This window comes from Equus caballus, chromosome 19 (genome assembly GCF_041296265.1).
Source record: "Equus caballus isolate H_3958 breed thoroughbred chromosome 19, TB-T2T, whole genome shotgun sequence".
NCBI lineage: Eukaryota > Metazoa > Chordata > Mammalia > Perissodactyla > Equidae > Equus > Equus caballus.
The window spans coordinates 25,180,278-25,195,359 of record NC_091702.1 but is presented as its reverse complement, the minus strand read 5'-3'; the positions used below and the strand labels follow the sequence as shown (position 1 = coordinate 25,195,359).

At 34.5% G+C, this 15,082-nt stretch overlaps 1 protein-coding gene across 11 annotated transcripts in view; it reads right to left on the bottom strand.

Moving 5' to 3' along the window:
• The window catches only part of NAALADL2 (N-acetylated alpha-linked acidic dipeptidase like 2), a 1,279,597-nt gene that overhangs the window by 529,798 nt on the left and 734,717 nt on the right, over positions 1-15,082 (bottom strand). For all 11 annotated transcript variants that reach the window (XM_070242641.1, XM_070242639.1, XM_070242642.1 and 8 more), the window contains one exon: positions 5,378-5,651. In XM_070242641.1, coding sequence (XP_070098742.1) covers positions 5,378-5,651 — 274 coding nt within the window. The remainder of the gene's footprint in view (positions 1-5,377; positions 5,652-15,082) is intronic.

Here is a 15,082-nt window from a genome sequence, read left to right as displayed (position 1 = left end):
AGCATTTTATGGAAATTAAGATATAAATTAAATCTGCTAAGAAAGTTATATCACCTAACTTTATAAGTGGTATGCTTTAAATCATATTAAAAATAAAAATAAAATGCTGACCTAGAATTTTCTCTCAAATCACACTTAATTATAGCAATTCGGAATCTTTAGATATAACTTTAGTCAAATTAGAAGTCTATAGTCAAATACTTTCTCACTAAAAAATGCCATATTTGTTTTAATGAAGAGAAGAAAAACAGTCCATTGTACTTTAAACACTTAGTTGAATTCTGCTATCCTTGCTTTAAAACTTTTATTTTGTAAAACAAACTTTTGCTCTCTTTCCTAGGTAAAAGATATAACCTCTCTAACAAATATTTAACTATGGACAATATGTTGTGATAGATTACTTCCTTACCTGTAAATACTTGTGTCTAAATTTTAAATACAGGAAAAGATATATACCTTAAGTACGTGGAAACGAATCTTATGATTATCATCATCAAACAAAAAAGCAGCAATTATGAAACTGTTTTGTTAACTCAACTAGTGCATAGAGAGCATAAAATCAGAAATAAAAGGTCATATGGGGCCAAAGGATTTTATGGAGGTTTTTTAAAAAAAAATTGATAATTTTATATACAACTGTGTTCACAGCCATTCATTTCACAATTGTGCATTGTTGACCAAAAGACAGATTCCACAAGAGAAAAAGAAAGGAGACAAATAAAATGCAAAGTCATTTTCAACATTGAAAAACTGCCTCAAGCTCACGTTTCTCTGTTGGTGAGACAGTAGCTTCATCTTCACACCCAGATAACAATACAATTCCATTCTACTCCTTTAGCTTTCTGATATTTTTATCTATAACGGGACTCATTCAGAGCCAAACGTGTATAGCTCTTTCACCATATCACTGATAAGCTTGCTTTTCTTTGAGAATATTAAAAATAAAAGAGAAAGACAAAGTCTTCCTAGCTGTGAGAAAATAGACATCTGATTACAAGTTAGCCAAGGATTCCACGCAGTGGTTATATTTTTTCTCTTTAAGAACTTTTGACAAAATATTTGATACAGTGTTCAGATTTCATGTGTTAAACTGTGTCTTGATATTTTACAAAACAAAGAGAAACGATGCTTTTTCAGGCCCAACTTGACATGATCTGTCATTCTGCATTCAAAAATAAAATAGTTCATTCCTAGTTTCTTTGAGCTTTCAGTTTTAAATTAAAAATATGATCAGGGAATTATATATTTATTATTATTTATTCATACTAATAAGGCATCTTCCTCCCTAATGATTAATACTTGTCATGTTAAACAGAAGACAGGAAGATTATATTTAGGCAATATAGTAAAAATTTATACTTCCAAATCTTATGATATATAATTCTAATATTTTCTTAATTTCTCCTATTTAAATGTTTCAACTTTATACCAAATAATAACAATAGCTAACATTTATTGAGTGCTTTCTAAGTGCCAGTCACTTTAGGTGGTTTACTTCATTTCTTCCCCACAAGAACCATTTGAGGTACTATTATCCCTTTATACAGAAGAGGATATTGAGGCTTAGAGAATTGAAGTGATCAAACCACAGTTATGCAACTAATAAGGAAGGGTGCTAGTCCAGGCTCTTGAACTGTGCTCTCTGAGGAACGAGGTAGTGTTAAATGTGTTGATAATATTTTATGCACATTTGATGAAAATAAGTTTCTCCATAAAACTGCATTATTTGGCTTGTCTTTCAGACACACAATAACGCTTAACAGAAAGAAAACTCCAAAATCTGTAAAATATATTGGAATAAAAACAAATCCCCTGTTCAAAAATAAGAACATGGCAAACCCAATCTGACCAACCTATATTAAGTATTAATTGTTCTCTTAGCTTTTCTGCATCTGCATGGGTTTCACAAAGGACAAAAGATATGCTTGCACAGGGATTACGTAAAGCCATATATTCTATTTATAAAACTGACTCAACATTGTCAGCACTCAATACCAATGTCTTTAACATTATGACAATATTATAGTTGATATTTACCTTTTAATAAAAGTATAAATCACTGTTTATTCCCTGAAGCTAACCTCACTCATGCTAAATTATTTATGTATCCATTTTAATGTGTATTTTGCATCTGACAGGACAACTCTCCTTAGGACCCTTTTACTGACCCACCTGTCATTATGATGGGGTAAACAATGTCACCTTTCCAGTGCCCAATGAATTACAAAGAAGTTGCAAAGTACGCCATCCATCATGCTGGCACTAAGTAGGTTTTCTAAGTACATCTCAGATATCACAAATGCTGTTTAGACTGTTACCAGAAAGCAAAAATTGGAAGCTTACACAAAACAGTCATATGATGAATGGATATGACAGCTCTTCAAAGAAAAGGGGCACTCCTCTTCTGCAAATAACCTTGTCAAAAGCAAAGTAGTGGGGAGCTTTGCTGGCTGTCAGACTAGAATAATTTAAGAACTTGTTAATGGCTCTGCCTGATGGAAATTCATGCAAACACAATGTACTCAAAATCAAAAAGTAGGTATGCCAGAATCATCATCAGCAACCTCTCAAGCTTGATTTGAATTAGGGAATGTCTGAAGAGATATAGAAAAATCACCAGTGTCCTATTAATTAGAATATATGAGTTTCACTAATACAGCTGTCTAAAACACGTACATAAAATATACGCAAGTATTCTATATGCATATAAAATAGTCACCTAGCAACTGCTATGCTTTTGAAAATCGTTATATGGTTTGAGTTTAAAAAATCAATATCAAAAATTTATTATATCCTTCATTGATATGGATATTTAAATTATGTACTTAGAGTAATAGATTTGAATTATTAATATAATTCTAAAAATAGTTATTGTTGGTGTCTTCATTTAATTTGCATGGTTAATTTCTCAAATTATGTTCTTCAAATACAAAAGTGTTTGTTTTATCCATAATTGCATTTTAGTTCCTTTAAACACTACTCCCTTTTACTTAGGCCTTATATTTCAAACACGGGGTATATTTCTACATCTATAGTTAACTTTATTTCTCCCTTTTAACAGCTACTTTGTCTTTTTCAACACTCCTTTTTAAAAAATTTATAAGTGGTAGGAGGGTCCCAAAATGACTTCTGACTTACGGACATTGAAGTAATTCCATGATTCTGTAGTAGACTTGGTTTTCTTTTATATGAGACAAAGAGAAAACTTAAACATTTATAACTCATAAGAAAAATGTGTAGAAAACTCTCAGAAGTACGGTTACACAGGAACATAAAAACCAATCCAATGGGCCCAGTGGATTATTGAAGAGGGCCACACTGAGGAAACAGGGAGACAAATTGTAGTTTCATCGCTTTTCCACGTCACCTCAGTCAAGGAATAATGAATGTTTGCTGGAAGAACTTGAAAAGCAAAAGATGGGGGTGATTCCAGGGACCCACTCAAGCTCCTGGGGTCTTGTTGTTCTGAGTTTTAGACATGCTTTTGCTTAGGGGAAGAGATGACTGTATTGGACTTGAATCAACTGGGAAAAAGCGGAGGCTGGAAATGTGTGGGGCTTAGGCAGCACTGGGAGTCTGAGAGGAAATATGTGGGATAACTTCAGAATCTTGATTTGAGACCAAAGCTTCTGAATCAAAGAAAGAGTTTTGGCAGTCTGCTTCTGTTTTTGTTAATACACAGGTGTTTTTCTATTATTGCCTACCAGAAATGGTGTACATTAATCAAATCAAATTATATTAGTCTTACACTAGAAATACTGCAGACATTTAATATTGCATTAACTTTTAATTTAATTTAATAATTTTAATTTAATTTAATAATTTAGCCAGCTCTAGTGGTCCAGTGGTTAAGATTTGGTGCTCTCACCACTGTGACCCAGGTTTCTTTCGAGCTCATGGAACCCATCTGTCAGTTGTTGTACTGTGGTGGTTGCATGTTGCCATGATGCTGAAAGCTATGCCACTGGTATTTCAAATACCAGCAGGGTCACCCATGGTGGACAAGTTTCAGCAGAGCTTCCAGACTAAGATAGACTAGAAAGAAGGAAACTGGCCACCCACTTCCAAAAAAATTGGCCCTGAAATCCCTGTGAATAGCAGTGGAGCGTTGTCTAATAGAGCGCTGGAAGGTGAGAAGATGGGGACAAAAAGATTAGGCAGAATTCTGGGATTCTGTGCACAGGGCTGTCCACTCCATGCCACTAACAACAAAAAACTGTTAATTAATGAAAGGTTCTTCAAGGTGGTGCTGGTTAAATGTATTCCTTCTGCTCAGAGGCAGAGAATGATACAATGCAGAACACAAACAGTGCTAAACCACTGGTAAACTGCCTCTCCCCACTCCACCCTTCAAAAGATAAAAACAGTATGAGGAGCAAGCATGTATTTCTGTAAAATAATTTTAAATGATTTAAATATTTCATATATTAATCAGAGTTAATAAGAAGTTAGATTATTAAAAATCTGTGCCAGTAATTAACAACATTCAGAAACATAACATTATTTAATTCGTATTAAATAAGGCAATCTACAGTTTTATGAGACTAAGTGTGTTTATTAAAATGATACTTTTAAATGGAGACAGAAAATTTGCCTTAAAGGAAACTAGTGACCAATTATATATTGTATCTAACTGGTATATTGTCCTTTCCACCGGCTTGGCTCTGTCCTCCAAGATTTACATATTAGCTAATTTAATTCTCCCAACAACCTTATCAAGTTGGATCTCTTATAATTTGCATCTCTTTTAGAGATGAAGAAACTCAGCCTTAGATGGTTAAAGAACAGTGGGTACCAGGGGAGCTGAGATTTGAAACTAACCCATGTGGCTCTAGAAGCTGTGCACTTAACCACAATGCCAAACAACCAGCTAACCCAGAAAAAGCAAAGCAATAATCCACACCTGGCTCCCTAGCTCCTGTGTGTTCCATCAAGAAAGCAGAAGCACTGTATTTCAAATCTTAAATGTGTGAATCATCACATCAATTTTCCACTTCATTTCTCGTGTGCACACAATCTCAAAACACAACTACCTCCATTTCTATTCTTTCTGTCCACATCAATCTATTAAAATCTGCCTCTTCAAAACCAAAGAATGAAATGAACTTGCACTATACGGACTAAGCAAAATGTGAATGACTCAGTCACACATTCAACACTTCGAATTAAATTCTTCTAACATGTTTTCACTTTCAAAATATGACAAGAAAAGGGTCGGGTAATCCAAATCTTCCTTTCCCTTTCCTGGCACCTCCACACAGACTATTTAATGGTTACTTTTGTAAGCTGTGTCTTGCCAGTTAGTTCAATTTAGATGAAAGCTGTTGTTTTCTAATTCCATCTCACTGTAAATGACAGAGACAAATGGTCATATTACCTCGAGAGTTCCTTTGGCAGAATAGGCTGCGTATGAGTAGAGCAGATCTTGGCTGCCGTGTTTTCTGGCTTCTTCGCTGCAAGGCTGGCCATTAGGATGAAAGCACTGGCCGCTGCTGCTCAGAGTCACAGAGCTGGGAGAAGGGCCTGGCAGACTGAGCAGCACAGAGTAATTTACAAACTGAACATCTTCTAGGCCCAAAGAAGTCCAGTGAGTCTTAATCTTCTTTGAAATTTCCACGTCATCTTCACTTTTATACAGTTGTATCAAATTTCTGAAAGAAATTTAAAAAGCAACCTCTAAAAAAACAGGGAAAATCTTTATTCTTTTGAGTTACGACTATTCAATATACAAACAATTACTAATAGATGTGGGATAAGAAAGATGAATGAGATAGGACACTGTACAAGAAACTCAGTTTGGTAGATGTGATGAGCTTGCACAGAAATTACACAAATCAAAGCAGAATGAATTAAGTTCTGAAATTAAGAACTAATAAAGCAGTATGGGACTGCAGACAAGAGAGTGATTAATGCCAACTAGTTTTTTATTAATTCTGATCCTTCTATCGACATCAACATAATCCATTTAAAACTCAGTTCAAAAACTAGGAGTCATGCTGGTTGAGACAGTTCTGTATTGTAGTTAATATGATACCATATGAAGCTAGGTGATTAATATATAACTAGTGCTAATTAAAATGTTACAGAGAACTCTTTTGATACAAATTACATGCCAAAGTATATGATGCTATGAGTTATATGCAAGAAAATCAATCTGTCATAGTAAAGCCAACCACAGATTGTCAAACAAATATGAAATTTTTGTATGTGCTTGCTGTAGTCTATATATTTATTCCTATACCTGTTCTGTAATCCACAGTGACACTATCTACTTCTGCTTACGACATCCTAGAAGCCAGACAAAATCTGTTAAAAATATGTGTAGAACCTAGAATGGAATCAGACATGGGAAATTAAAAAATAATAATCCATTAAAATGTTGTTTTGTTTTCTCTGAGGCTGGAATGACAAGGGACCAGCCTCCTTTTTGGCAAAAATGTTTCTGCTTATAAGAATTTTATTGCTATCCAATCTATTACCTAAGTAGATATTTTTACGTCACTATTTTCGCCCATCATATTATTTTTCTCACACATACTTGCTATTTTTAGTAGGCTGTTTATTTAAGAACCTCAAAACAGAACACATCTGAAAGGAAAAAGAAATACAGACAAAGGGAAAAAACCACATACAATAGTATAGGAAGGCATTACTGGAAACAAAAGGTAGGTCTCTTGACAGCTGAAAAGCTGGTCTATACAGGAACATGCAGTAACAAAGAATTTCTCAGTTGCTTTCTATCTTTTTAAGGCTATTTCTATTTTTTTAAATATCTGTTTTGACCAATCATTAGTGCCATGTAAATTTTTTAGAAGAGCTAATTGGAAGAATTCTATTTTTTATTGTGAATAAAACTAGTTTGCCTTCAAGAGCTAACTGGAAGAATTCTATTTTTTATTGTGAATAAAACTAGTTTGCCTTCTACCCTGTTCTTTTTTTAGGGGGGAAGGCTTTTTGAGGTATGTTTGTCAAATGAAATGGTATATATTTCAAGTGTACAACCCACATGATGATGGAACATACATGCACATTATGAAATGATTATTACAATCAAATTAATTAACACATCCATCACCTCACATAGTTACCTTTGTGTGTATGTGTTGTGTGTACTGAGAACACTTAAGATCTACTCTTTTAGCAAACTGCAAGTATACAATGCAGTATTAACTACAGTAACCCTACTGTACATTAGATCCTCAGAACTTATTTATCTTATAACTGAAGTCTTGTCCCTTTTGACGAATATCTCCCCATTTCCCCAAGCCCCTGGCAGCTATGATTGTTTCTACAAGTTCAACTTCTTTTCCCCTCACATATAAGTGATACTGTGCTGTATCTGTCTTCTTAATCTGGCTTATTGCACTTAACATAGGGTCCTCCAAGTTCACATACATTGTCACAAAAGGCATGATCTCCTTTTTTATGGCTGAATGATATTCCATTATGTATTTATACGTATATATACACACCACCACATTTTCTTTATCATCAGGCCATCTGTGAACACTGAGCTTGTCTTGGCTACTGGAAAGAATGCTGCAATAAACATGGGAGTGCAGATCCCTCTTCTAGATACTGATTTTGTTACCTTTATATAATTGGTATGTTAAATATCTATTGTTTCCAGCTTTATTGAAATATAAATGACATATAACATTGTATAAGTTTAAGGTGTACAATGTGTTAATTTGATACACTTATATATTGCAAAAGGATTAGCACCACAGCATTAGCTAGTACCGGCATCACATCACATAACTATCATTTCTTTTTCGTGGTGAGAACGTGACAACAGTCTCCTTGCATGGAAAACAAACAAGCAGAAAAAGATCTACTCTCTCAGCAATTTGCAGCAGGGGGATTATTGTTAATATATGTATTGTTTTGTGGTTTGTTTTCACTTAGTATTAGGTGTCTCAGATTCCTCTAGGTTTATTTATTGATTTCCTGAGATAAGTATTTTAAAATTGTTTCCAGTTTTTCATTATTATAAACAATGCTGCCCTGAACATTCCTGTTTATGTTTCCTGATAGACATATGCAAGAGTCTCTAGGAAGACATGAACAAATGCTTTTAAAAGGGTTTTGATTACAGTCCTTCCTGCTCTGCATGAGAGTCCCTATTCCTCCATTCCTCATCAACACCTGGTGGTGTCCACTATTTTATTTTATTTTATATTTTTGCCAGTGTGGTAGGTGTGAAATTGTATATTTGCTTAACTCAGAAATAACATTACTGGGTTGCAGCCCATTAGCATTATTTAAAAGGTCCTATTTTCAGTGTATCTAATTTTTGCTTACCAATGAGGATAAAATTGTATCCTGTTGTGGCTTTAATTTCCATTTCCACGTTTACTAATGAGGATCTTTTCATATATTATTTAGCTGTCCATGTTCCCTTTTCTGTGTGATGACTGTGTCTTTTACCCATATTTATGGAAGTTTTTGTATATTCTGGATAATCCTTTTTAGATCATATATATGTCACTTATGTTCTCCCAGTTTCGGCTTCTCTTTCATTTTCAATGTCTTGTCTTACAATTAATAGAAGTTTATAATTTTACTTGGGTTTGGGTTTTTTTATTTGGTGAGGAAAATTGGTCCTGAGCTAACATCTGTTGCCAATCTTCTTCTATTTTTTTTTTTTTTTTTTTGCTTGAGGAAGATTGTCCCTGTGTTAACGTCTGAGCCAATCCTCCTCTATTTTGTACATCAAGCCAAGCTTGATCAGCGGTGTGTAGGTCCATGCCCAGGATCCAAACCTGCAAACTCTGAGCCACCAAAGCGGAGTACATAAACTTAACCCCTACACCACTGGGACAGCCTCAGAAGTCTATAATTTTAATGTACATAATTTTTAATATAATGTAATGCTTTGTACATTTTTCTGATGTACTTCAGAAATCTCATTTTTTTCCCTAAAAGTCTGAAAGAATTGTTTTTCACATTTCAATGTTTACCTGGAATATATTTGTGTGTGTGTGTGTGTGTGTGTGTATGGTAGGAGGTGGGAATCCAATAGCAACTTTTTCTGCATAAATAATCATCCTAGTACACTGTTTGTCATCCTCTCCACTAATGTGCAATGACAATTCTGTCGTATATAAATTTTCATATGTGTGTGGGTCTGTCTGGGCTCCATAATTGATTCCATTAGTCTTTATGACCCATGTACATAATATGCTATTTTAATAATTATTAATTTATAATATGTCTTAACACTCTGAATGCCTAGTCCTCCTATTTATTCTTACTCAAGAACATCTTCATTATTTTCTTCTTTTTCTCTTCCATTCCAAGTTTGGAATGAGCTTATCAATTTCCTTGTGATTGAGTTACATTGAAACTAAAGATCAATTTGAGGAGAAATGTCATCTTTATAATAAAATAACAGCAATGTTACCAAATATTCAGTCAATGCTAACATAAAATATGTTTTAAAATTAATAATATATTTTTCTGCTTATTGCCAGTGTAGAGGAATACTATTCTTTTGTTCTATTAAATAATCCTGCTAAATTCTCTTACTAATTATACTATTTCTTTTTTTTTAGTTTTCTTTATTAAAAAATTACATGATAAGCAAATAAAGAAGGTTTATTACTTCCTTTCTAGTTATTTAAAGGTTTCATTACTATTTTTTGGATTACTACCCAGGTTAAAACCTCCAGAAAATATTTAATCAGGTGTGATAGTGGACACCCATGCTGTATTCTAAATATCAGGGTAAACATGTTGCTTCCATTCTCATTTTGGTAAGAGATGTTTTATAAATGGGTATTGAATTTTATCATAAATTCTGATGCATTTATTAAGATAATCATATTATCCTTTTCTTTTTTTTTATTAATGTTATGATAGATTACAACCTTGTGAGATTTCAGTTGTACATTTTTGTTAGTCATGTTGTGGGTACACCACTTCCCCCTTTGTGCCCTCCCCCCACCCCCCCTTTTCCCTGGTAACCACCGATCAGATCTCCTTATCAATATACTAACTTCCACCTATGAGTGGAGTCATATAGAGTTCGTCTTTTTTTGACTGGCTTATTTCGCTTAACATAATACCCTCGAGGTCCATCCACATTGCTGTGAATGGGCCAATTTTGTCTTTTTTTATGGCTGAGTAGTATTCCATTGTGTATATATACCACATCTTCTTTATCCAATCATCAGTTTCTGGGCATGTAGGTTGGTTCCACGTCTTGGCTATTGTAAATAATGCAGCGATGAACATAGGGGTGCAAGGGACTCTTGAGATTTCTGATTTCAGGTTCTTAGGATAGATACCCAGTAATGGGATGGCTGGGTCATAGGGTATTTCTATTTTTAACTTTTTGAGAAATCTCCATACTGTTTTCCATAGTGGCTGTACCAGTTTGCATTCCCACCAACAGTGTATGAGGGTTCCTTTTTCTCCACAACCTCTCCAACATTTGTCGCTCTTGGTTTTGGATGTTTTTGCCAATCTAACGGGTGTAAGGTGATATCTTAGTGCAGTTTTGATTTGCATTTCCCTGATGATTAGCAATGATGAACATCTTTTCATGTGTCTATTGGCCATATGTATATCTTCTTTTGAGAAATGTCTGTTCATGTCCTCTGCCCATTTTTTGATCGGGTTGTTTGTTTTTTTGTTGTTAAGCAGTGTGAGTTCTCATATTATCCTTTTCTTTAATTTGGTAGATTAAATTAATTGATTTTGAGGCATTAAGTCAAATTTTCATTCCTAAGGTTAACTCTACTTAGAGTGCATTATAATTTTCAGCTATTATATGATTTATTTTGCCAACAATTGTTCTCAATTTCCATGTCTATTTTTTATAAGTAAAGTGGGTATGCAATGTTCCTTTCAGGCATCATTTCTATCTAATTTTGGCTTGAAGTTATACAAACCTCGTAAAATAAGATAGAGAATGCTCCCTCTTGATCTGTTCTTGAATATGATCATAATTTTTGAAAGACAGAAATTATTCTTAAACTATAAATTGTCTGTACTTGATGTTCTTATTATGAGAGAACTATGAACTGCTGATTCAATGTCTTTAATTCTATAGGATGTGTATTATTTCTTCTGTGAATCACAGCTCTCTCATTGCTCCCTGTGCCACCTGCTAATAACCCTCAAAGTTCTACGTTTCTGGTTTCATCACTTGCCACAGTATTATTTCCCAAGTTTTGGCTCCCTTGGGGATTTTTCTTATCATCCTGTTAGGTCAGGACAGTAGCGTTTTAAAGGAAGCTTATTCTAATAAATATATAGCATTGATATGTTTTTCAGAGTATCTATTTTAAAAGACTTGGTGGTCTAATGGGTAAGATTCGGCACTCTCATTGCCATGGCCCAGTTCCTTTCCTGATCAGGGAACCACACTACTCTTCTGTTGTTGTCATACTGTGGTAGCTGCGTGTTGCTGTGATTCTGAAACCTCTGCTACTGGGATTTCAAATACCAGTAGGGTCCCCCTTGGTGGACAGGTTTCAGTGGTGCTTCCAAACTAAGACAGACTAGGAAGAAGGACCTGGCACCCACTTCTGGAAAAACTGGCCAGGAAAACCCTATGAATAGCAGCGGACTATTGTCTGATATAGCTCCAGAAGGTGAAAGGATGGCGCAAAAAGACCAGGCAGGGTTCTGCTCTGCTGTACACAGGGTCGCTAGGAGTCAGAATTAACTCTACAGCACTAACAACAAATTTAAAAGTACCACCAAAACCAGAAATGCACTACATTGAGTACTTAACTCCCATGTAAGACATAATTTACTTGTAAGTACCGTTTGCTATTCCCACAACATCCAAGGGGGAAACTCTGGAAAAGCAGCTAAGAATTATGATCCAAGTTCCTGCTCCTTTCACAGACTCATAATGTAGATATTTGTTCAAACTTGATTGATATCATTTTGCACATTATCTCTACCTGACAGAGGTTAAATTACTCTAATTTCGTATACTATGGTGTTTGATTGAATTTAAGGGAATATGAGAACTGCTTTTTTTTTTTTTTGAGGAAGATTAGCCCTGAGCTAACACCTGCTGCCAATCCTCTTCTTTTTTGCTGAGGAAGACTGGCCCTGAGCTAACATCCATGTCCATCTTCCTCTACTTTATATGTGGGACAGCTACCACAGCATGGCTTGCCAAGCAGTGCAATGTCCACACCCGGGATCTGAACTGGCAAACCCCGGGCTGCTGCAGTGGAATGTGTGCACTTAACTGCTGTGCCACCAGGCTGGCCCAAGAATCGCTTTATAGTAATCTGAAGAGTACCACAATATCAATATAAAAACGCATCCTAAAAGATGTTAACAAAAGTTAAAGTTTTTGTTTACAAGTAGTTACAAGATCAGTAGTCTTTAAAAAGTGATTGAGGAAACACTATTGCTTAATAAATATTGCCTAAGATTACAAGTAATTAATAACAGGTTAATAAATATGTGTTCAAGTCCAATCTTCCTAAGACTACTTTTGAATCCTTCAGCCTTTAAAACTGTATTTCAAATTTATCAAATTGTTTATACTGATATTGTCCCCATCAAAAAAAGATTTAATGAGGCCATATGAGTTCTATTTTCTGAAATTATGTAACCTTTAAATTGAAATTATTTGAAATAAATCAGTGGTTAAAAGACAAAGTCTTATTGATACAAATGGTTTGGTTAAGCATTCAAATCACTTAGAATGTTAAAATTTCTAGGTTTTATTTATTGAGAATTTCCATAGCTTTTCCTAACTTTATTTTCCCCCACAATAAATATTTGGGGATTTATGGTGAACTGTTCTGCTATAATTAGGCAGTTTGCTTTATTCGAAGAGAAATTTTGTTAAGTAATTAATTGTAATGTAATCTCAATTTACTAATTTCAGAGAAAGCTGAAAAACTAGGAGCGTGTCACGTAAAATCACAAGGTACTTAATTTGACAGAAAGTTTTACTCTGCTTTAATTTTTAAAATAAGAGTTTCCATGGGCCAGTAGTTTTGGCAGGCAGCATAATGAACTGTCATGCCTGAGTCTTGAATTTGGAAGTAAGCTTGGCATTAGCATTCCATTGGCCAGTGGAGACTGAAAATGGGAGGATTTTGGCTTTGGTAGACAAAATTCTGTTTATATCAATGTTCAACACCTGCTCCTGGATGAGCCACAGAGCAACACTGATGTTAGAATTGGAGCAAGCGATGCGTGTAGTATTCCTAGTAGCAGGGTGAGTGCCAAGATGATACTGTAAATGAATTGGGAAAGGAAGCATCTAAAGAAACATACTAGCAGACAGCAAATTAAATCTTGAGTAGTCCTGTAAGGTTGACTACAACAATGAAAGTAATTTTATATAATGGAAGAGAAATTACTATATTTTACAAATAAGTTTTAGACATCATCTTTCTATGACATTGAAAATTGGTTAAGGCTATCGTCAGAACAATGAATGATAATGCCTATGTCAGGACAATAACCAAAATCAGGAAGAATTTAAATGTTGCTCATCACTTGCTAATCAAGACTACCTTCCTTCATAGGCAGACTCATTTCCGCACCCAAGACTGAAATCTTCTCTATTAAATCATACTCATTACATGACAAGTTGCATAAATCATGAGAAAAACCAACTGTTAATACACCTAACTTTATGAAATGCATTGAAATCAATCTGCAGAGATGTCTGGTTGCCGGAAGTCATGACAGTATGGAAACAAAAATGAAAACTCTAAATGCTAAAATGATAGAAAACAAGTGAGTTTTGGCAAGAAAAGCATATTGTACATTGTGATATGTGAATAAGCTCTCATTTAAGTGCTTCATCTCTATTGTACACATAAAGAAAGAAAGAAAGAGGTTTGTTGCTAGACAATAAATGAGCAGCATTGATGCTGGTGTATTTCTAACATAAACTATTCCTAGTGGACCAGAACCTAATCTGCTGAACCTAATGAATAATCCAGGATACTTGGACAGCTGAAACAAAAGACTGGCAGGAGCTAGTAGACAGGGGAGATGGGAGATTTGGGATGAGATGGGCTTAGTAAATATATATAGAACATGCCATCCAAAAACCACAGAATACACATTCTTTTCAAATGCACATGGAACATTCTCCAGGATTGATCACATATTAGGCCACCAAACAAGTCTCAATAAATTTAAGAATGTCAAAATAATACCATGCATCTTTTCTGACCAAAAAGATACAAAACTAGAAATTGACTACCAAAAGAAAACCAGAAAAGCCACAAAAATGTGGAGATTAAACAAAATGCTATGGAACAATGATTAGGTCTATGAAGAAATCAAACGAGAAACCAAAAGGTCCTGGAGACAAATGAAAATGAAAATCCAACAAACCAAAATCTGTGGGATACATCAAAAGTGGTTCTAAGAGGGAAGTTTATAGCAATTCAGGCCTACCTCAACAAAGGAGAAAAATCCCAAATAAACAATCTAAAAGCATGAGAAAAAGAACAACAAATAAAGCCCTAAATCAGCAGAAGGATGGGAATAATAAAAATCAGAGCAGAAATAAATCAAATAGAGACTAAAAAAAAAACCAGAAAAAATTAATGAAACCAACAGCTGGTTCTTTGAAAAGATAAACAAAATTGACAAACCCTTAGCTAGACTCACCAAGAAAAAAAGAGAGAAGGCTCACATAAATAAAATCAGAAATGAAAAAGGAGAGATTACAACAGAAACCTCAGAAATACAAAAAATAAGAGAATACTATGAAAAGCTATACACCAACAAATTTGATAATCTAGAAGAAATGGATAAATTCTTAGAAACATACAACCTTCCAAAGCTGGACCAAGCAGAAGTAGAGAATTTGAATAGGAGATCAAAACAGCAATCAAAAACCTCCCAAAAAATAAAAGTCCAGGACCAGATGGCTTCCCTGGTGAATTCTACCAAACATTCAAAGAAGACTTAATACCTATCCTTCCCAAACTCTTCCAAAATATTGAAGAAGAGGGGAGGGTTCCTAACTCATTCTATGAAGCCAACATTATCCTGACACCAAAACAAGACAAGAACAACACAAAAAAGAAAATTACAGGCCAATATCAGTGATGAACATCGATGCAAAAAT